Source organism: Molothrus aeneus, chromosome 5 (assembly GCF_037042795.1).
Source record: "Molothrus aeneus isolate 106 chromosome 5, BPBGC_Maene_1.0, whole genome shotgun sequence".
NCBI classification, from domain to species: domain Eukaryota; kingdom Metazoa; phylum Chordata; class Aves; order Passeriformes; family Icteridae; genus Molothrus; species Molothrus aeneus.
This window is the reverse complement of record NC_089650.1, coordinates 19,083,952-19,106,548: the sequence shown is the minus strand read 5'-3', so window position 1 is coordinate 19,106,548 and position 22,597 is coordinate 19,083,952. Positions and strand designations below refer to the sequence as shown.

General features: G+C 46.6%; 1 protein-coding gene across 1 annotated transcript; it reads right to left on the bottom strand.

Moving 5' to 3' along the window:
* Positions 1-1,143: 1,143 nt before the first annotated feature.
* CYTH4 (cytohesin 4) lies at positions 1,144-18,409 on the bottom strand. The gene is made up of 13 exons (XM_066549942.1): positions 18,118-18,409; positions 12,659-12,741; positions 10,227-10,327; positions 9,913-9,979; positions 7,447-7,565; positions 6,990-7,070; positions 6,230-6,342; positions 5,531-5,679; positions 4,457-4,568; positions 3,970-4,046; positions 3,564-3,635; positions 2,566-2,720; positions 1,144-2,236 (listed from the first exon to the last, which is right to left on the bottom strand). The coding sequence occupies exons 1-13, from the start codon at positions 18,134-18,136 to the stop codon at positions 2,164-2,166; spliced, it is 1,221 nt and encodes a 406-aa protein (XP_066406039.1). The 5' UTR covers positions 18,137-18,409; the 3' UTR covers positions 1,144-2,163.
* Positions 18,410-22,597: the final 4,188 nt, after the last annotated feature.

Genomic DNA, 22,597 nt, shown 5'->3' with positions numbered 1-22,597 from the left:
ATTGCCGGTGGGCAACACCACGTGCCATTGTGTTCATGGCACTGAGGAGGCCAGGGCATCACATAGCAAGGAGTTTAGAAATGCATTTTCTCCACTGGAGCCAAGGAAAGGCAATGGAAACCCAAATTTACTGTCTGTCTCCCTGCCTCAGTTTCTAGGAGAAACAAAACATGGTCCAACCCTTCCTGACTCTTGTGGTTAGCTTGACAGATGGAAGTTACACAATTGCCTGTCTCTGTGTATTGTTTTGCCTCTCTCAAGTTGTACTTCCCACCCTGTAACCCCTGGGAGTAATTTTTCTCTGCAGTATGGGTATCCAGGGGAAGAAGGGAAGAGAAAGGACATATGAAGCCTGAAGAGAATTAGAAGGGCTGGGGATGAGGAGGAATGGGGAAGAGCTTGGATAGACCCTGCCGCCACAGGAATGATCCAGGTAAACTGTAGGGAAGGCTTAGCCTGGATTCCCACACCAAACACCAGATAATTGTGGGTAGAATAAAGAATCCAGACTTCATTTTGATGGCTTTTGTCACACAGAGTATAAGCCTGAGAAGCACTAGAACACTCAGTCCAGTCCTAGGCTCTGGGGCATCTCTCACCAACCAAATGCATATTTGTACTTCTCTTACATATATGGGAGATGTGGGCCAAGATAAGGGGCCATATTCTGCTTTCTCTTCCACCTCTGGACATGAGCCTGCCTCTGCACTGAACCCAAAGCAGGAGTGACTGTGTGTGTGCAAGCACGTGTGCTCCAGAGCAGTGGGCAGCAAACTCACTCTGCATCACATCAGCAACAAAGATATTCAGTACAGGAGACATTTGCAGGCATGAGCAGAAGAAAACCTTCACGCTCCTTCTCCAGGGTGAGCGCATGCTTCAGCTCTGAGATACGCTCCCTGCCTCTTGAAATTAATTCAGCATTCCTGAGGCTTGGGCAAAAAGAGCTGGAATGAATAATCGGGCTCTGCTGGCCTTGCTGCAGATTGCCTGGTAGATACAGCCCTCTGCAGGAAGGAAAAAGCCAAGAGACTGCAGCAGTGCTCAGGCTGCTCTGCTGGGCACAGGAATGTGATACTCTTATCTCACATCCTCTGACTTTATCATGAAAATGACCACGTTACCCTCAGTTTTGGACTTGTTTTAAGCACTTTTATTTCTCTCTTTACACAAGAGACAAAACCCATTGTATGAAGATGGGAATGAATGCCTCTATCTGTGTGTGCTGGTGGGGAGGTAGGTGTATGTACCTCCATTTTTTCATGCCATCTGACTGCAAAACTTTCAGATACAAAACCCAGGCCTCTGAGCTGCTCAAGGAACCAACCTTTGTCAGGGAGCCATCAGCCAGGAGGAGAGCTAGAGTTTGGGTTTCTTCCCTAAGGAAATCTGTGGTGGTCCCTGAGTCTCAAAAAAGAGAGACAAAACACCCAGAGCTTCCTGGTCCCACAGCATCTCTATGCTCAGTTAGCCCTTATGTTGAATAGGGATTCAATTATCTTTAACTTTTTAACATTTATGGCACAGTTACAGAGCAGGGACTTCCCAGGATTACAGCCATCACTACAGGTTTTAGGAAGGGGGAGAGAGGGATTTCTTCTGAACTGAGGGCTTCTTATCTCACCTTGACCTCTGGTTTCACAGCGAGTTTCTAAATATCAGTGGCCTCCACCCCACAATCTTTACACATCTGTTCATGGAAGAGAAACCACTGAGGCCTTTCTGCTCTGCAACTGACTGGGAGATGCTCAGCTCCAAGAGAATCTACACGGTCCCTCACATAAAAACACCCTGGCCTGGTGTGACAACAGGAGTGGCTGGAGACACTGTGCAGACATTCCTTTTTCCTCTCAGATCCTGTCCCACATGTCTGGGGCTACATGGGAGAACCCAAAGGCCAATTGTTGTTGAGCCTTTATGTTCAGACATGGGCAACCCCCTGCCCACAGCTCTGAGAGTCCTCAGCGGATTGCAGCCTGCGCCTCTGCCTTCAGTTTGGAAGGGGAAGAGGCAAAGAGGGCAAGCTGTCCTGTCAGTCATCTGCCTGCCAAGTGGGAGGCAGATGGAACCAAAGCTCCCAAATTTCTTCACTGGAAGAGCCCAGTGTGAGAGGGAAGCCGTCCAATAACCTCCACCTTTCTGATGCTGTGACCAGGTCATGGTTCAGTTTTTGCTGGCAATCTTTTTCTTACGGGCAGAGACCAGATCATAGAAAGGATCCTGTGTGATGCTGGTCCTGGAAATTAGAAGAAATGGGAGCAAAAGTAAGAGATTTAATGATGGAGAGCAGCACAGACAACCTAACTGAACTTGCACAGAGACACCACTTATCAAAATGTAGGACTGGAGATCTGCAGACTTACAGCAGAGAATTTAGCTGTGGCTAGAGATTCTCCAGAAGGGACCTCAAAACTCTTTAAAGTCAAGGAATACCATAGCTGTTGTACTGCAAACATTTCTTTCCACCCCCCTTTTCAAGCTCTGATAAAAGATAACCAAATAAACTTTGTGACCACTTGATCCTAGGGCTGAAAAAAGGCAACTCAAGCCTCAAGCTCTCCTCACCGTATTGCCTCAATCCACTCATCACGCTCTGCTGGAGTGGCTGCTGAAATCTTGTAGGACTGATGCTTGCCTTCAACCACCTTCCCATCCCCATCTGTTTTGCAGGCTTTGATCTTCTGCCCTTTGCAGTTGGGAATGAAGAGTTCAAAGCAGTTCTGATGGAAAGGAAACAAAGTGGAGCAGGAGGATTAGACAGGGGATCAAGAAGACTGCTGCCTTCAACCATGGGTAACAGGCTCAGAGAGCTTTCAATGGGCAGGAGTCTCCAAAATTCAACAGACCTTATCTTCCCCCATCCCAAAAATTTCCCTATGAGTTAGATGACCTTCCTTCTTACGTAAACACACCCCTCCTCTGAGCAACTGGACACTAAACCAGGCTTTATGGAGAGATGGGGCATCAACACTTCTCAAAACACACTTTCTAGGATCTGTCACTCCACTCCACTCCACTCATGAAAATCCCTCCCCCTCTTAAGTAGATGCAACATCCTCTTTTCTGCCTGCCACCACGCAGATAGAAGGCACTTTTCCCAGAGCCATGACACATTGAAAAGTGGGTATCCACAAAAGACACAGAAGAAATGAGTCACTTCCTGGGCAAGTTCCCTAACACCAACAGTTCTGTTTGGTCTACATGAGCTGTAACTCATTATGGAGAATCCCGAGGAGAGAAATTAAACCCACATCTCCTGGTGCAAAATAAGTAGGGAGTCAGCTGTATGCATTCATCTCTGCCCCCCTACACACACATACACACATGAAAACATACAATACAGTCAGCCAAAGCACAGCTCTCTACTCACACCAAAAACATAAATTAAAAACACAGCCATGTCTAGATGGGGGCACAAGGCAGTTTGCAACGGCACCTTCCCTCTGAGAAGGAAGTAGAACATGAGCAATTTGTATAGGGTAGGAGTAATCTGTGTGCATCTTCTCTTCCCTCCAACCATCTGATAGCCTGTGTTGGCAGGGTGCCAGCCAGTGGGCACTTACTGGCTTTTTGGGATCATCCACCTTCCGGACTGATAGATTCTCCAAGGGGATGATGCCCAGAGGCTCTTTGTCCTGAAGGCAAGGAAACATGAATTAACACCCAACATACTCCCCAAATGTATGCCACTGTTCAGAATCTCTCTGATTCCCCCTGTGTGGGCCTTTGTGGAGGTGACAAGGGCAGAATAATGCCATAGGACACCCCTTCCATTGACACAATGGGAAGTTTAGTCAAGAGGAGACCACAGCTGCAGTGTCCAGCCTCTCTCCTCCTCCACAGGAGAGAGTGGAGGTGTGAGATCAGTCTGGGAGCACAGGGAAAATGGGGGAGACTTGCCTCCTACCCTCTGCTCCTCCCTGGCCCCTCAGAGGCTCATAACCACCCAGCCATGAGTTAAGCCCTTACCGTGGTATATTCAAAGTAATACAGGCAGTTATCAGTCAGAATGAACCAGCGGCGTTTCCAGGTTTTCACACGTCCTCCTAAAGGCAGTGAGGTTCAGGAGCCATTAGTCACACATTTTTCTGTCCTTCCCCCAAGCTCCTGACATGCACACAGTCACACCCTCCCAGCTCTCCCTGTAGCTGAGCCCCAAGGAGACACCATGGCACCACTGTGATAGACACTCACACGCAGAGCCAGTTTTGCTCTGATGGGTCTGGGAATGGGGAGGGCTATGTTTTTGAGTCCCTTTTTGAGCAGACAGAGGCTGCAGGAGCTAGGACGAGGGAGCAGGCAGCTGGTTTCAACAGCAGGTGTCAGCCTCAGCCCGCGGCAGCAGACAGGAGTGAAGGACAGCAGAGAGGAGATGACGGTAGGCTCCCGGGGCAGATTTGTGGTGGGAGGCAGGCAAACGGGGAGTCAGAGGAGCTAGGGGAGTCCCCCCCCTTACCTAGTTTCAGCAGCCAGCCTTCACGGTTAGGGTTGAAGAAAGTGTGGGTGAGGTCGTTGCCATCATCCTCTGGTATGGAGAACGGCTCGTTCTTTATGCTCTCAAACAGATTCTGCCACAGAGCATGGGTGGGGAAGGACAGAGAGAGAAAGGCTGATTTCTGATAAAGCTTGTACACACTATCCTAGGTCCTTCTGGTCCACCACTCTGTTTTTACAAGGCAAGCTGGGTGAAGGGCAGGAGAGCACACGATGAGCACTGGGGGTAAAACAGTCCCCAGTCTGCACCTCACAGGGTCTCCAGGGGGGTCACCAGCTCTTTTCTGCATCTTGTGCCATAAAAAGTCTCAGTTTGGAAAACCACAGCCATAAAATGGTGCTCCCGTAGCAAGACAGGCTGCAGTGAGCAAACCCAGCATGTCACAAGTGCTGCTGTGGGTAGTATGAAGGCACTAGGATGGGACTCAGCAAGGCAGAGGTGCAGCCCCATTTAGAACCTGGGTTGGCGGTGCCAAATGCTGCCGGGAGACCAGCACGTAGACCTACATGGCCACAAGGAGGCACATTTCACAGAGCCAAAGCTTTGGCACTGAGGGGCACAAAGGGTGACATTCATACAGCAGTGACAGGGAGGCAGGTTACTGCTTTCAAAGGATACTGAAATGTTGTTCACATCATTATGTCTGCCACCATTTACTACACAAATCCTAACCCAAGGGGGAAAAAAAGAGACTACAGGCTTCTGCACCTTCCCTAAATTGCCTGAAAGAAATAACACTCTGGAGAAAGATCTAAAGCCTCTACCCTGAGGGGATGCTGCTCAGCAAAGCCCAGGTGTGGGATGTAGGCAGCCCCTTTGACACAAGACAGAAGTTTTTCTGCTCAGGCTCCTTGGGTGAAGGCAGACACATCTAAGCAGGCTGCCCACCTCTACCTTGCCTCACAGGGCAGGTCCCATGCCTGCTGAGCCTTCAGGAAAATGCCAGCTGTAGCTTTGCTAATGGATGCATTTCCTGTCTCTGCACCTTTGCTTCTCAGTGGACCCAGGGGATGAGAGAATGGGAATTCCTCTTACCTTTAGAAGCTCTTCTGGCAGGTCCCCTCCATTGTCAATGCCTCTGTTGATGGACACAAACCTTTCAAAGTGGGGTTTGTCTTTCACATTGGGGTTGTGCAGGCTGGTGTTAAGCATGATGATAGAGAAGGACAGTACATAACAGGTATCTAGCAATGAGAAAGAAAAGCAGCATGGGTGGAAATTGTCTTAGAGGGCAGATCAATCCACACCACAGGTGGCTTGGATTTTAGTCACTGAAGAAGAGAGTCATCCTCTCATTTGTAGGAGAAGAAGGGTTCCCTCTGCTAGGAGAAAGAGGGACACAGTTGATATCCTATGAGGGAGGTGATTCCATGCTCTTAGGATAATGGGGAATGTTGGGCAGATGCAGTCTAATAACAGCTCTGCCAGCAGGAAAGTTTCTGCAGACCTACATCTGTCAGTGCTATCCCTGCTGGGATGAGGTAACACCTCATGTGAGGCTGGGAGCCCTTCTCAGTCTGGTGCCCATCAGGAGGGCCTGGAGCATGGTAGCAAAAGGAGGACTGAAGATGCTCAGTTTATTGAAAATCTTCACAAGAACTGGGCTGCCTCCTTTAGCTTAAGGGGAAACACACTTCCTAGTGATGCTGCCTGTGCTTTGTGAATGGAAAAGGAAGGCTCCTCTCCCTGGCAAACAGCCTAGCTCAGCTGTACAGGCCTTCGTCCCCTAACTACCTGTGGACTGGAACACTCCTGGGTTGCACTTGCAGTACCAGTTGGCAAAGGCCTCCATCATCCTGTCAATCTTCTGCGCTTCCCCAGGCAGTCGGAAGCTCCAGAGGAACTGTCTGTCAGGAGCAGAGTGTCACAGCACCAGTCAGATGGGGTCCAAGGGACAGGGGTGCCTCCCCTCAACCCGTGCCACACCACAAAGATAAGAGAAGTCACCCCATCACACTGGGGAGACAACACAGGGCATGGAGCAGGAGCTCTGCGCCTCTCTGGAAATTGCCTGGATACATCATGGTCCAACACCCTGAATGCAGGAAGGAGAACTAAGGCTCCCAGAAATCATGGCTCTGCTCCCCTAATGAGAGCCCTGCAAGGCAGCAGAGGCCTCAGGAGAAAGAGCCTTGCCAGGAGGCAGCCTTAATAAAACAAGTGCCCTAAAATAGAGTCACTTTGTTATTGATGTAACGGGCACTGAGGACAGATGCTTCCTGCTGCCAGAAATAACCTTTTTCATCCCCCAGACACTGAAATCACAGTGACCCACTCTTCTGCACATGGGCAACCGAATCAAGGGGCAATGAAAGTGTTTCCCACCCCCCTGAGAAACTGTTGACACCTCACAGAGTAACAGCCCTGGAGCCAACACACACAGCAGGGCCTTGGGAAGCTCCCACTCCAGCCCAAGAGGGCTTCCTGACCTTCCTGCGTGGTGAGAGCCAGTGGCTGAGCGGGTTCCAGCACTGTCCCCTGCACGCTCACTCACCTCAGCGCCTGCACCAGGTTGAGGTTGGCAAATTGGTGACATGCCACAAAGGCCTGCAGGATCTGAATGTTTGTGGGGTTCCTGGGAGAGGATAGAGGGAAAAGGTCAGAAGAGAGCTTTGACCCTGCTCTGCCTGAATGTCCCTTGGTGTGACAACATGCACCTAGCTCCATCCCAGTCTCACTTCCTCTCTGACCAAGAAGAAGTCAAGGTGCACGCTCCATTCTGGGATGACTGATCCCATTACAGGCAGGAGAAAAGGTAGCCCATACAGCCAGCCTTAGTCACATTCTAAAGACCCTCCCAGGGGTGTCCAGCCCACCCAACCCACTGTGGTTGGAGATATGCTCAGTCTTGGCACCTGGATGAGGTCTGCCACAGGTCATCCAAAATGGTAGCTCAGAGGGGCCAGGCAGGACAGGGCATCCAAGGGGTCTCCTCATCCTGGGTTGCTCACCTCCCACCCAGGTAATCCCCAATGGCTGTCTTGTTCAGGCCTTCACCCTTGTGGAGGAATCTGGCAATCTCCTGAAGGTCTGAGGACAATACCTGGTGCTCTATCAGGTACTGGATCCCCTGGGAAGGAGAAGCAAGATGGGGAAGTAAAGCAGCTCTATGGTCTATTGAGAAAACAGGATCCCAACACTCTGATATCAGCCTTCCTTAGCTTTAGTGTACTTGCTCCTCTCTTACTCCCCACTCCCTTCATGGGAAACCACAGCCATGTTCTCATCTTCATTCAATCCCTCTTCATCCACTATGGGTTGTCAGTCCCATTTTCATTTCATCCCTAGATTTGGCTAAATGTTTCACTGCAATGGAAACTCAAACAAAATAGGGCAATGTAGATTTAAAGTCCAAAAAGAAAAAGTCAAAATAATAAATTTTAATATTTTCAATCAAAATGTCTTCGTGTTCTGTTCCTAAATGTCTTTTTTCCCCCTAAATTAACTTAACTTAAAAGAAAAACTGTTTATTTTAAAGAAGAAGGCATAATAAAAAAAATGTACTCAGACAAAAATATGGGCTTGAAACAACTTGAGACAGTTTTTTATTAGATTTTTCTTCTATGCCACAGAACAGAGAAGTCTGCAATCTTTTCAGCTTCATCCCTCCCAGACAATAAGGATGGAATATGCCTTTTAAGAAATATAGAGGTTGTGAGTTGGGTTGTACAAAGAGTCAATATCCTATTTTAGAGAGAATTTCATGACTTTTAAAGCCAGAGGAAAAGTTGAGGCTTTTTTCAAAAGATTCTTGACAATATCTCACAATGCTGCAGTTCTCTAGACCACACTGCAATTCTCCTTGCAATATAGAATAAAAGAATGAAAATTGTTTTAGATCCATCAACATGTTCTACTTCAAGAGAATAATTTCACTTTCTTTTGCAATATATATGAAACTATTTTTAAAATGCCCCAAAGAAAAAGCAGTTTAAAACAAAGAAATCAAAATTTTTGTGATATTTTTTCCACTCTATTTTCCTTTCTTTTTCCCCAGACAGATTTTCAGTAAGATCAATTTAATTTTGGAAAGCATTGCAGTGATGATGGGACCCCATTTTCCAGAAGAAAATGTTTCTCCCCAAAGCTGTTTATCAACTGGATTCCTAATGCTTACCTCCTCCAGCCTCAGGAACTTTCCATGGGATCTTGGAGAGAGGAACTCATTTATAAGTATCAGCATTGCATGGATGGAGTGTAACCTTAGAAAGGAGGGGCAAAGAAATTTCCTTGCATTGCAGCACCTCCCACTCTATGGCATGTAGCAAGAGGGAGGCGATAATCAGAGATCTGCATTATACAGACACAGAGGATGTAACAGTTTGATCAGTCTGAGTGGCACTGAACTCAGAAAGCTAAACTGGGGTTAGAGTTAGTTTAGGCATTCCTGCACAGCATGGTAGAGAGAGATGCCTCAGGGGCTGCAAACCAAGGTCAGGCAGAGAGGCAAAACAAAACCAACTCTCACACAGGCTCTAAGTGCTGACATAGCTGCTCTGAGACAACTCCACGGGTAGAGGGACGTCCAGGGGACTGGCAAGCACTCCAGCTGGGCTGTGCACCCTGGGGAAGGCACCTTGGCGCTCTCAGCAGGGCACAGAGGAGGCATGAAGAGCTGTCACACAAAGCAGCAGCCACTCAAGATGTTGGCTGTGGTGGTGAGCTGATGATCAGCTATTGTTTGATCACAGCTTGTAGTTTTCCTCAAAGAGCTCAAAAAATGCTCCACTAATGAGAAGGAAGGAAGAGGGAACTTTCTTACATCTTCTCTAGTTAATCATGATAGTTTTAGAGCTTTCTGCAGAGGGCTGAAGGCTATGGAGCCTTGACACCAGTCAAGAGCTCCAGAGCTCCAGAAAGTGGAAGAGCTATGTTCACTCCTGAACAGCTGGTCAGAGCTCCAGAAAGTGGAAAAGCTATGTTCACTCCACAATTCAACCAAAACTGTTTCCAAAATGACAGAGGCATTCTGTCCTCTCCTGTTCTGAACGAGCCCAGGAACCTGACACACTCTCAAAACTTCTCACCTTCTTAGTTCATCCTCCTTTATCACATTATAGCAAGCTCCTAGCCTCTGACAGTCAGAAGGGCTGTGCTGAAGGAAGTCCAGCTCTCATGGCATGCTGGCAGCGTCACAGCATCCTCCCTTTACTTCTCTTAGGTTTGGGTTGAATTGCATGGTGTGGCCTCTAAGCCCATGGTGGGGGGAGGCAACACAGCTTGATCATATCAGAAGACCTCAGTCAGGGGCAGGGTGGATGGAGGCTGCTCCCAACAGGAGCCTCAGTGAGGCGGGAACCCATCCCCACAGTCCCCTGCCACAGTTCCTTTGACATCAGTGGCTGCAACTGGAACAGCAGCCAGCAGAGGCTCTTCCTCCCAGCTTTACCCTCACAGGTGAAATGAACAAATCCTACCTTTTCAGGATCCATGTTGAATTTCTTCCGGCCCAGGGACAGAATTTTATCCCTCTGTGACAGCTTGCTGTGAACACAAAAAAGAAGGAAAAGTCAAATTTAGAATAAAGGACCATGTCATTTCACTCACAAGGTGAGATATCACATGGACAGGTGTCTGACTATCCAGGAATAATGAGAAATCTGAGAATAGAAGGGCCTCATTTCCCTGCCCATTTCCCTGACGTTGTTGTGAACCAAATCCAATCAGAGTTTTTGTTTTTTCAACTTATAAAGAGAGACTTTGTAAGCAAAGGAATACTCATTCCACTCACCTGATCTGCTCTCCAGGATTACTGTCTGCCACTTGCTTCTCCTCTCCACGTTGGAAACACTCAATCTCTGCAAACACCTCAGCAATCTCCTCCTTTAGCTTCTGCAAAAGCAGTATCAGGAAGATGAAGGCAATGGAGGGGAAAACAGCAGACACAGCCTAAGGAAGCGTAAGAGTATGTCTAACTTCTTCCCTCAGTCACAGGAAAAGGACAGGTCAGGTGGTCATGACCAGCCAAGGATGCCTACGAAATGGGCACTGCTCTGGAATGACCCTGCTGGATTCCAGATGAAAGCAACTGGAAAGAGAGACAGAAGGATGTTCTCATGCCTATTGCCAATCAAGACTGGAAAAATCAAGCTTAATCAGTGTGGCAAGTGTCAGAGAACTCGCCCCACTGTCAATTCCAGTTCCTCAAACAATGTCAGATGCAAGAATCCTTCCATTGTGCCCAGTCCTTTTGAGCTTTTACTTTGCATAGCCCTGCTACACATCCAGGAAAGGAGAAGTGGAACTGGCAACTGTGCGATCAATATGAACCTAAAGTGGCTGTATTGTGAAACACAGAATTTTTAATGTACCTGTCATTTAAATACCATTGAGCAGACAATCCTGTTCAGTGGAGAAAAAAGAGAAAAGGAGTAAAGTAATTACTGCCAGATTTTAAAAAAATCAATTGTGGAATTTACTTTCCTTTAGGCCCATGACAGACCATGGCTGCCTTGACTGGATATTCTGTGTTACCATGGAAATGAAAGTGTCTATATCTCCTTGTTTCCATCCTGCAGTTATGTTCTACTTCAAAGCCAAAGTGCACCACAGCTCTCTTCTAGGAATCACCCAAATTCTTCCCCATACCAACCAGAACAGGGCAAGGGAAGAAAGGATCTGTCATAAAATAATCTTTCTCATCAAGGAATGAGGATGTGGATGGAGCACATAATCAGATAGAGAAACTGAATTTCTGCAGTATTCCATAACTTAAAAGAGCTTCTGGGTTTCAGTTTTGCTCTGGCCACCTTCTGTTGTGCTTCATTGGTCCCCAGAGCTGTGAGTGATCCTTACTAAGTTTTAGGTGTTGCACAAATGTAACAGAACCATGATCTTAGCTCATTACTTTCAAATGATTATCAATTTTGTTATTTTATTCACTGCCGTCTTTTGGCAGTGTTACTGGCAAGCCAAGACCCATCCTCTTTTCTCTTCCCTCCTCTCCTTCCCCCAGATATGCTCCCAAGTCTTTGTCCTTAAGGGTACTGATAGATACATTGTGAAAAAAAAAATCCCCTGGGGAAAATGTCTCTTGTTCTATGGCACTCTTTTCATCCAAACTCACTCTGCTCCACTGGCCATTGTGTATTCCATTGCTTAATGGCTTTGGGTTTTAAAGCATGGGTTTGTGCAGTCTAGCAACCCTTCTCTGTCCATAGTGGGCAAAAAAAATGTAGTATTCCTGTTCAAGTATCCTGCTCTTATAGTGCCCATTGCCTGTTGTGAAAACTGAAGAGAAACAAACACACACAAGCAAATCCCAGGCACGTACATTCATATTCTGTTCTGCAGAGAGGGATGAGAGACCATTCTGGTTTGCAGCAGAGAGAGGAGGTCTGGAAGCCCAAGAAGTAACATGTAGTTTGGCTTAATCCTTTATTCCATTCCAGGAAATATTGCAGCTATTCCCTAGGCATCTGGACAGCTTCATGTTGTGGAAAAAAATCAGTCCAAGTCCAATGATTCAGTGCTATAAGCTCTCTCAAACGGGAAACCACATTTCATGGTGGAGGCAGAACGGAATAGAAAGGGCACAGCACCATGCAGGGCTGTGATGCAGTCTTAGTGACTGATTTTGAATCTGTTACTTTCAGACATTTTAGGAGCTGCTGGAGAAATGGTTGAGTCTGCTAAAAAAAAAAAAAAGGAAAACAAGTCCCAGCCACAGACACTTGTGTGGAAGGTCCTGCCATGAGACCTCTTTGGAGACAGGATCCTTCATGGAGGACTTGCTAGAGGTCCACAAAGCAAACAAAAGTTTGATAAACACAGGGGGATGCTGCAGGTAACTAGGACTGATATGCCATTAGCAGGTAATCAGTAATTAAAAAGAATCATAAATGCTGAGCCAGATGCCTGCCAGTACGACTTAGTGAAGACATTTCTTTACTCCTACATATACAATCCCAGCTCAAGATTGCTCAAGCATCCCATTGGGGCAGCTGATGATTCATGCAGCAGAGAGTACCACAGGCTGGATGTACCCTGGTGGCAAACAGGCCAGGGCAGCCTGAAGTTTAAAACTGAAGCTGGAACGTGACTGAGAAAATGTCTCTTTTGCAAGAACACTTCTGCATGGCCTGGACTGTTAAGCAAAGATGCTCCGTGGTGAAGATACATTTCAGAAGGCTAGGCAGGCACAAGGGACAGGATGGTCCTTACCTCAATGTCATCCAAAAGCTCCTGCTTGTGCTTCCTGATTGTCTCTATTTCAGCCTCTTCAGCCCCAGTCAAGCCAGTTGATTCTGAAAGAAAAAAGATTCCTGTGAAAACTCTACTGGGGCCAACATATCATGGAAAAAGCTGCCCCAACCTCTCAGCACTTACCTTCTTCTAGTGTCATTCCACAGCAACTCTGATTTCTGTGCTCCCTGCTGTTGCAACCACTGCACCTCACCTTTGCCTTGCAAATGGTTCTCTCCAGAGTGTGCAGTACAGACCATACCCCCTCTCCTTGCAGCCAGAGGCTCTGCACAGCCCTCTCAGCTGACCCTGCAGGCACCCACTGCCTATTCAGCCAATTCTGCTCACCCTGAGCACGGTGAAGAGGTCTCACTAAGTGCTCTCTGGTGGTTATGTCAGTCATCTTTAGGTACTGAAAATCTACAACGTAAAAACTTCATCTACATCCAAACCTCCCAAGGAAACCACTGGCTTCATGAGTTGATCTGCCACACCTAGAGTCAGAAATTGCTTAAGAGAGAAAATCAAGGTTTTTCAAGTATGAGGGCAGGATCTAGGGGATGAAAGCCTTGCTGAAAAAGGAATGTCTTTGAGTGGCTGCTGTTCTGTGAACAGTTGTTCTGTGAACAGAAAATGCAGAAATATGAGTAGGCTTCCTTGTAATGTACAGGAATTTAAACAAATAGCAGCAAAACCAAGGCAACCACAATATGATTCACAAAAGACCTAAAAAATGGGGTGACAGTACTGCTGCTAAATATAATCCAGGTGAACCACAGCCTCTTCTGCGAGGAGAATGAGAAGGCTGTAGCCCTAGAGGGGAGACAAAGCAGAAGATGAGGCCCCAGGAAAAAAGCAGAGCTTGCAGAAGGCTGAGAGCACTGGAGATCACTGGTGAACTTGCAGACAAGGTCCTTGCTGCACCTAAACACGGTAAGATAAAGCGTCCCCAGGAAGCCAGGTCAAGTCACTGGATGCCCTGCTCCACTGTTTCATAAAACAAAATCCCCTGGGCCTCCTGTCTTCCCAGAAAAAGGGGAAGTAGCACCAGTTGCATTGGAAATTCTCTTAGTGTGGATCTCACATGCAAAACAACTGCTATAAATGTGAGTGGAAGAAAAAAAGGGAAGGAAGCAGCCGTGACAGACAGAAGGAAAAGCAACAAGAGCAATCATCTTAGTATGCTTCTTTCCTGTCATGGCCACAACAGCTCAGAAAGACTCTCCTTCCCCAATCCTAATCTCTCCCTTATCCTCCTGGCTGGTTGGGTTTCCATGTGCTAAGTATGTTCCTGTTACTTTTCTCAGACTTCAGCCTCTTTCCTGCCACTCTTTCTGATGGTTTCAAGCATTGCATTCCCTGCAGAGAGGCTGCTGAGTCTGTGGGGGTAAAGCACAGGATAAGGAGCCAGCATGAAGCCAGGCTGGGAAGGACCCACGTGCCCTCCCAGCCCTGCAAGCAGCCCTTGTGAAGAGCAACAATATTGATGAAGCCAGTCAAGAGGGAAGGAAAAAGGCATCCAAAAGCTTGCAACAGTCAATCTGTAGGTGAGGGGAAAACCAAAGCAGGCAGGAAGGTTAGCAAACAACAAACAAACAAATGAGAAGAAACCACAAAGAAAACCAACCAAAAACATGCAGTGGGTCTGGTGGGTTGCTGACTTCCCTTTAAATGTCAGCCCTACGCCTCTGAGCAGTGCCCAGGCTCTTCAGCTTAATTTCTGTATCCTGCAGTTGTGGTGTCTGCAGGAGATCAGGCCAACCTCTCCATCTCTCCAGCTGTATCTCTCTCACTCCTGTCAGGGCTTGTAATCATGGAATCACTGGGGTGACTCCCTGACAAATTACAACAAAGACCTTTTGCCCTGTATTTCTTTCCACAAAAGCACCATAGGAGGACAACCCTGAAGAACCTTACCTTCCCCGCCCCATCAGCAAACTCTGTGGTGTGGCTGGTTGCTTTGCTTCAGTTGTTCTGTGTCTACTAAAGCATCTCAAAGAGTCATGAGGCTCCCAGGGGATGCCATCTCACCCACACGACCCCCAACAAGGCTGTAATTAATGCAGGCCCCCTTCCTCCTGAACATCTGAAAACCCCAACTCCCGCCTGCCGAGTTTGTCAGAATGAGAAAAGTGTGGGAAGGACTGTGTGTGTGGCGAGGGCAGGGGAAAAAAAGAAGGAGTCATAGAGAAGGGGAAGGAATCAAAGGGTAAAAACATAGGAAAGGGTGACAGAGTTTGGAAAAAATGGATGGATCAAACTTTTAGGGCAATTTAGACTGAGCTGCAGAGACGGTCTTTGTCAGCTTAAGTCCTTGGTTGCTTTAGAAAATGGTCCATGCCTTGTCAAAGTCCTCAGTACCACCTCAGTTCTACTTCCCTCTAGGACTAGATCAGCACACAGATGAAGCATAGCCCTGGTCAGGGTTCTCTGCACAGGGGGAAATTTCACCCTGATGAAGAACACACCACAAAAACACACACAGGTTTCAGAAGGATGTTGTCAGCCCAACCAACACTGAAGTTTTCCAGTTCAGACACACAAAAAATGGCTAGTATCCTCTCCAGAGAGAACATTAGGTTGTTGTTTGGAATTTATTTTCAGAGAGCAAATGTTGAAAGGAAAGTGCATCAGCATCACATTTGTGGGTCTTACACCTGCTCCTGAGGTTGTTTCCCCACTCTCAGGGCAGACCCACATAGAAAGACCTGCCAGTTCTTCACAAACTGACCAGGACTGTATTTTCAGTGCTGTCACTCAGGACACAAACTTCAATTCCAGTTGTGTGGTTTATGCCTTCAGCCTCCCCATCCAGGGGGCAGCTCAGAGTTGCCCAAACATCTGGGTACTTGTGTGGCGAGCAGAGAGTTCTGTGTTTGCTGGTTTCATTTCCCATTGCAAAAGGCTGTGCTGAACCACCCAGGTGTTCAGTGGCTTTCAGTTCCAGGGAAAATTATATGAATAGGGAGATGGCTTTTGAAGCACAGAGGTAAGTGGGAAATGACCACCCAGGAGGGCTGGAAGGACGAACTGCAGGAGCAGCAGGGGAAGGTTAAGAAGAATGATTGTGTCACCGCTGCAGACCCATGTTACACACTGGTGGTATGAGAGCAAAGGTTCATCAGGCTCATTTGCAAGGCACTGGAGGGCTTTGAGTATCGCTGCTAAAGGGTTTGGGCACCTCCACCCATGGCAGCACAAAAGCAGAGCAGCCCAATAGGCAGCTTCTGCTTGAAGGAAGCTCCCTGGTAGAAAAATTTCACCTGAAATTCGTTTTCTTTTTTGATATGGCTGCTGTGTAATCTCCAGTACAGACCACCACCTCCACATATAGGTACCAGTCTAGTAGCAGAGAGATGACAAAGCCTTCCACTCAATTCCCTCCAGCCATGTGCATCTCCCTCCTGCAGCACTCCACAGTTCTCTGCCAGCTCGTGTGAGAAGAAATTCAATATAAATCCCAACAGATTTAATTTGCACATTTCAGCTATGGGGAGAAAGCTGAGAAGAATAATTTATATTGTCTACTGGTCCCCTTATCTCACATGACAAATTACACCCATCCTTCAGGATAGCTTTCCGTGACTTTTGACTACACATCCCAGCACAGGACACCACAGCACCAGTCTGCTCTCCTTTGTGTCATACATCCAGCTCAAGGGCTTGGCACACCAGCTCTGTGGCCTCACTCAGACAGTCCTGAGAGGGTTCTGAAGGAAGCTGGAAGACGAGACACACTGCAGGGAGAACAGCCTCCCCAAGGCATCAAGCCTTACTTGCAAACAGATGTGCACGTAACAGGACCATCACGTCTCCAGGTACCAGTGGCCCCAGAGAAAGGTGTACAGGCACCTCTGACCTTCAGGACAATCATGCCACAACTGAGCAATTCCAAATGCATTCAGTACTCTAAAGCTCACTGGAAAATGCTTCTGGTGGCAGCCTTGGCTCCCAAGGGAGTTCAAGCATCAAACAAACCCACTTTCTCATCCAGCTGTGGAATGACAGGATGGGATTGAGCAAAAACATCAGTCAGAGCCAGCACATCTTTCCAGGCATTGCCTGTCTCCCGGCTCTGCCCCTACCCAGAACTGAGCAAACCCTCACGGTGCCTGACTAGGATTGCATTCTGCTATTGCAGTGTGCATACTTTCTTGAAAGTACACTTGCTCGAATGTGTAACTTTCAAGACATAATTAATACAGTAACACATACCAGTTAGGAGACCCCCAGTTTCTGTCGAAGGCATACCCCAGAATAAATAGCAAAATATCAGTTATCCATCCTCCTGCCCAGTTTGTCCTGCAGAACCTTTGTCCACAGCTGCTTTCAGATAGTGAGGGCTGGGTGATCAGAAGAAACCCATTTTCACCAACATTCAATACCAGTCAGATGCTGGCAAGGACTCAGCTCCTACAGGTACCACCAATTTCCCTGGCAAGCAAGGCTGGTATGTGGTTTGAGCATGCCCTTTCCTTGGCTACGCACCTTAGAGCTAAAAAGCACTCAACAGTTGTTGAAACCAGGCACTGCTTTTTGATTCACTCTCCATATCCTATACATAAAAGCCTGAGGGGACAGAGTCAGAACGAGAAGAGATATTGCGAGGTGATCCTTTTTCTTCCTTTGTTCAGCCTGTTCCCACTCAGCTCTCCCTCTCTGACACACTCAGAGCTTCCTGAGCCAGAAGCTGGAAATGTTTGGTCTGGTGGCATGCCTTTCCTTGCTGAATCCCGACCACTTTATCCACCACCTGCCAAGGCAGGAAATAAAACCTAAGATCTCTCTCAGTTCCTCAGATGCGGTTCATTTCCCCTCACTCACATCTGCCCACTGAGATTATTTCAGGACCAGGCAGGCCCACCTGCAGATCACCTGGAGCTTCCAGAACCCCAACACAGTTGTCTACCTCTAACATGGCCAAAAGCAAGGGAGGCCCCAGTACCAAAAGCCTTGCACAGGTGGGATACCCATGCACTGGGATACCCAACTGCATGAGAGGCTCTGCAAAGGCAAGCCAGCTCCTGGCATCTGTAGAGAAACACCAGGGAGGAGCTTGCCAGAGTTCAGTGAGAGCAGCCAAAGCCTACAATGCTCACCCCAGGTGTCACATATGCCATTGACACCAAGGAGTCAGTTCCCAGCTCAGCCCAGCACCGCTGGCCCAAGGAATCAGAGCAGGAACACTCTCAGCACAAAGGCCATTCAAACCCGTGGGGAAATTTCTCCCGATGGGAAAGGAGAGCAAGTAAAAAGAAACCCATGCCTAATGCTGAAAACTGACAAGCAACTAACTGTACCACCAGGGATCTTCCAGCATGTCATTCCTCCAGCCACAGCATCCACTCTGGCTGCTGGGATTTCATGGTGTGCTCTTCTCCATCAAACTGAGCACAGAGCCCTCACCCCAAAAAAGACACACAATGGTTGAGGCTTACCAGCAGGACAAAGGTCCATCCTGAAGAGCACGATATATTTGCAACACAGCTGGTGTTCCTCCTTGTATTTGGTTTGTTCAGATGCTTAACAGAACTGAAACAACTTGGAGGCAGCAAACACAACCGCAGCAGCTTTGGGGGGGCGGGTTTCCCTGTGACTCCTCCTTCCCCTCCTTGTCCTCCCCCCCGTCATATGTGACAAGCTTGTGGCAGTGCAGGAACTCTGTTTCAGTGAGCCAACAGGGGCTCATCATTTACTTTTAAATGCGAATGCACAAATGCATTTCCATCCCAGCAGCTTTTTGGGAATCTTTGTTTGAGGAGATTAAAGTGAAGGGTGAGAGGCTTTGGCCTGAGATACTCAGAGGAGAGAGAGGGAAAAAGGAAGTTCTTGATTCAGAAAACCCATCTGCTTGGGGAAGTGATTTCATTTTAAAGGGAAGATTCTTCCTATGTTAATTCAGCAGCAGAGAGGGGAGGGCAGGGATGGGAATGAAGGCTCCAGAAGTGGAGGATGGTTGATGGAGAGCAGGATAAGGTTGTCTGACTCTTCTGCCTTGCTCAATGCTCAGTGTATCTTAAAGGCTTGCTCCCTTCTCCCCCCAACAAAGTGTTTTTCATGTGAAACCTTGTAAGTAAGGATAGAGAGAACTAAGAAGAAATGCAGTCCTCTCTCAGGTTTAGCAATATTCCTGATGGTGAGAGAGCTGGAATTAGCAGCCATTCGGGAACAGGAATGAAATATTGAAATTGGAGGACAAAGCTGAACAAACACTCCAGAAAGGAGATACTGTCAACCAAAAATGAAATTGAAAAATCCAAAAAATTTGAAATGGCGTAACTACAACCAATGGTACTGAGATGAAGCTAGGTGTAGGGAAATAGACTAAAGGTGCCAAAATTATGGCACATTTGAAATCCCTAAAATCAGGCAAGAAAGGTAAACAAAGAGACAGAGGTAGAAAAGGGAAAGAAGAGAAACAGAAGAATTGAAATAATAATAAAAAAAAAACCACCTCAAAACAAAAAAATTACCCCTAATAGGATGTGAAAACCAGAAAAGCCAACGGGATGACCTGAAGTGCAGGAATACAGACCAAAGCCTACCCAATTGATCCTCATTTAAATTGCAAGATTCCATTCCCTTTCCTGAACGAAAATTCTTCCTTTCAGGAAAGGGAAGGAAATCTTGAAATCATAGGTCAGAACTTGAACAAACACTCCCAAAAGGAGATATGGTAAATCAAAAATGAAATTGAAAATACCAGAAAATTCACCCAAATGAAATTGAAAAATCCAGAAAATTTGAAATGGAATGACTACAACCAATGGTACTGAGATGAAATTTGGTGTAGGGAAATAGAGCAAAACATGCCAAAATTATTCTCTTTGAAATCCCTAAAATCAGGAAAGAAGGGTAAACAGAGACAGAATTGAAACAGAAAAATTGAAATAAAAAACCCCCAAAAAACAACCAAAACCACCACCAACAAAAACCTGATAGGATGTGAAAACAAAAAAAGCCAATGGGATGACCAGAAGTGCAGGATTATGAACCAAAGCTTGCCCAGTTGATCATCTTTGAACTTGCAAGATTTCATTCCCTTTTCTGAAAGGAAATTCCATTCAGGAAAGGGAATGAAATCGGAGGACAGACTTGAACAAACACACACAAAAGGAGATATGGTCAATCAAAAATGAAATTGAAAAATCCAGAAAATTTGAAATGGAGTGACTACAACCAACGATACTGAGATGAAATTGGGTGTAGGGAAATAGAGCAAAACATGCCAAAATTATTCCATATGAAATCCCTAAACTGAGGAAAGGTAAACAAAGAGACAGAATTGGACCAGAAAAAATGAAATAAAAAAAAAACAAACTACCCCCCCCCCACCCTGCCCCGCCAGGATGTGAAAACAAGAAAATCCAATGGGATGACCTGAAGTACAGGAATACAGACTGAAACTTGCCCAATTCATCCTCATTTAAATGGCAAGATTTCATTCCCTTTCTTGAATGAAAGGAATGAAATGAATGGAATTTCTTGAATGAAATTCCCAAAGGAATGAAATAAGAAATTTTGAAAAATTTAAAACAAAGAGACAGAACAGAAACTGAAAAATTGAAAATAAAAAAAAAAAAAAAACACAAACAAAAAACCAAACAAACCTGACAGCATGTGAAAATAAGAAAATCCAATGGGATGACCTGAAGCACAGGAATACAGACTGAAGCTTGCCCAATTGATCCTCATTGAAATCACAAGATTTCATTCCCTTTCTTGAAAGGAAGAATTTTCTTTCAGGAAAGGGAATGAACAGAATTGAACAAACACTCCCAAAAAGAGATATTGTCAATCAATAATTAAATTGAAAAATACAGAAAATTTGCAATGGATGATTACAACAGATCATACTGAGATGAAATTGGGTGTAGGGAAATAGACCAAAACTTTCCAAAATTATTCCCTGATTTTGTCCCTTGCTCTGGGGCCATTCAGCCTCAGAAAGAAAGACACAGATTGCCCTCCCTTCCTCCCAGTGTCTTGTACTTGCTCTAAGCTGTAGTTATGCTCAAACTTCAGTGCTGATTTTGGATGAAGCTCCGGTGAAGAGCAAGAGATATCCCCAGCTTATACATGTCAAGCAGTGGCAGAAATCCAGAATTAATTTACACAGGCAGCTGTGGGTAGGGTCATAACCTGTGATCCTTAGGAAGAGTTGATGGTGTGCATTTAGGACTCACTTTCTATAGCCAGTTTAAAAATATTTACTAAGAAGCAGTTAGAAACTTGGGAGTGAAAAAAGAGAAAGGGAGTGAGCTACATGAATGCAAAGTCATTTCCAGCTGTTACACCCATGTCTTCACCCAGATCTTCATTACACGAAATGGCCACACCTAAAAGCTATTAGAGGCTTTGTGACTTGGGCTATAAATTGTCAATACCCTACTCTTGGCAAACTAAATTTCTGTCTTGAGACTCTGGGCTGCACAGAGGAGAATTCACTGGCCCACAGCCCCCAGTTTCTTCACTGGAGCTGGTTCTGGTGTATAACCTCCAGTCCTTCCTTCCACCACCCTTTTCTACAAAAAAGTAGTTTCAGCAGTACTGCAGCTGACATCAAGCAGACACGTCAGCCTGAAGCACTCACTAGAAAGATGTGATCTTGTCACAGCATACATCACAGCTGAGATGGCCATGATATACAGAGCAACACCATACAATTTCAGACTGCTTCAGCCCACACAGAGTAACACCAGCTCACTCCACAAGGCTGCAAGCATCTGCTCCTGTTGTTCTTTAGCCCAAACTTCCATACCCCTCATGTCCATGCACTGCACCTGGGTGCCCTCTGCTCCCTTTGGTGGTTGGTCAGTGCCCCTGGGCGCTCCATGGCTCATTGCTGTCAATGCTGCTCACAGCTGCAGCCCATTGGGGATGAGGCTTGGCCACAGCCCCACTCCCAGTCACCACAAGCTGTGACCCTACATGATCTTGCCTGCCACAAAGGCAGGAGCCATATACAGGCAGCTTGATCAGGGCTGTTCTTACACACTCTGTGAGCAGGTCAAACCACAAAGACCTGCAAACACCAGAATGGATCCCTCTGTGCACTGCAGAAGTACTTCCAGCCACTCCAGCAGAGTACAAAACCTGGCCCTGTGTCTCTCCTCCACGTTTCCTTCATCTTTTAGCTCCTTGATGTTTCTTTCTCAAAGCTTTTCCCACTTGTCTGTTGGAATGCCTGAATGCCCTGTTTGGAGACCTTGCTCCTACTTCAGTTCAATGATCACCTCCACTACTTGCATTCCTCTGGGTCTGGTAGCCTTGCTTGTAACATTTGATGGACATTAAATGCTTTCAGTTATTTCAGCCAGAGGAGTCTGAATGGGGAATGCACTGATAAAAAACTGCATGAGTCTATGTCATGTGAAAGCAAAGCACCTGTGAGATGTTTTCTCATGAGGGTACACAACAGACAAGATCATGTAAATAAGCTAACTCTAGAGCGTTTCTGATTCTTTCCAAATTCAGGGAAAGTATGCCTCCCTGTCATGGTCCCTAGTCCTCCACTAATTCTCATGGTGGACAAACTACTTCAGTTCTAGGCTTACCCTGGAGCAATACAACCAGTTCCTCTCTTGAGGAAACCTAGAACCAGTTGAGAAGTCAGTCTACTTGAGCATCCCAGACAGGCAATACAGATCTGTAGTCAACTCAGATGGATACCAACACTACCCTAGCCAGCAATGTGTCAGAAAATGCCCTCAAGGTGTCACATGTTCTGTGGGCATGGCATGAGAAGACCATGAATGGACTACAAAACAGAACTTTCATTATTTCAAGTAAAAAAGGTAGGTGACAACACCCAAAGGAAGAGGGAGGGAGGAAGGAAGGGAGGAAGGAAGGGAGGAAGGAAGGAAGGAAGGAAGGAAGGAAGGAAGGAAGGAAGGAAGGAAGGAAGGAAGGAAGGAA

Coding starts and splice junctions, on each gene's coding strand:
- CYTH4 (XM_066549942.1), bottom strand. Junction 4,569..5,530: donor TGCCAGAAGAGCTTCTAAAG/GTAAGAGGAATT, acceptor GCTCTGTGGCAG/AATCTGTTTGAGAGCATAAA. Junction 3,636..3,969: donor ATTACTTTGAATATACCACG/GTAAGGGCTTAA, acceptor CCTTGCCTTCAG/GACAAAGAGCCTCTGGGCAT.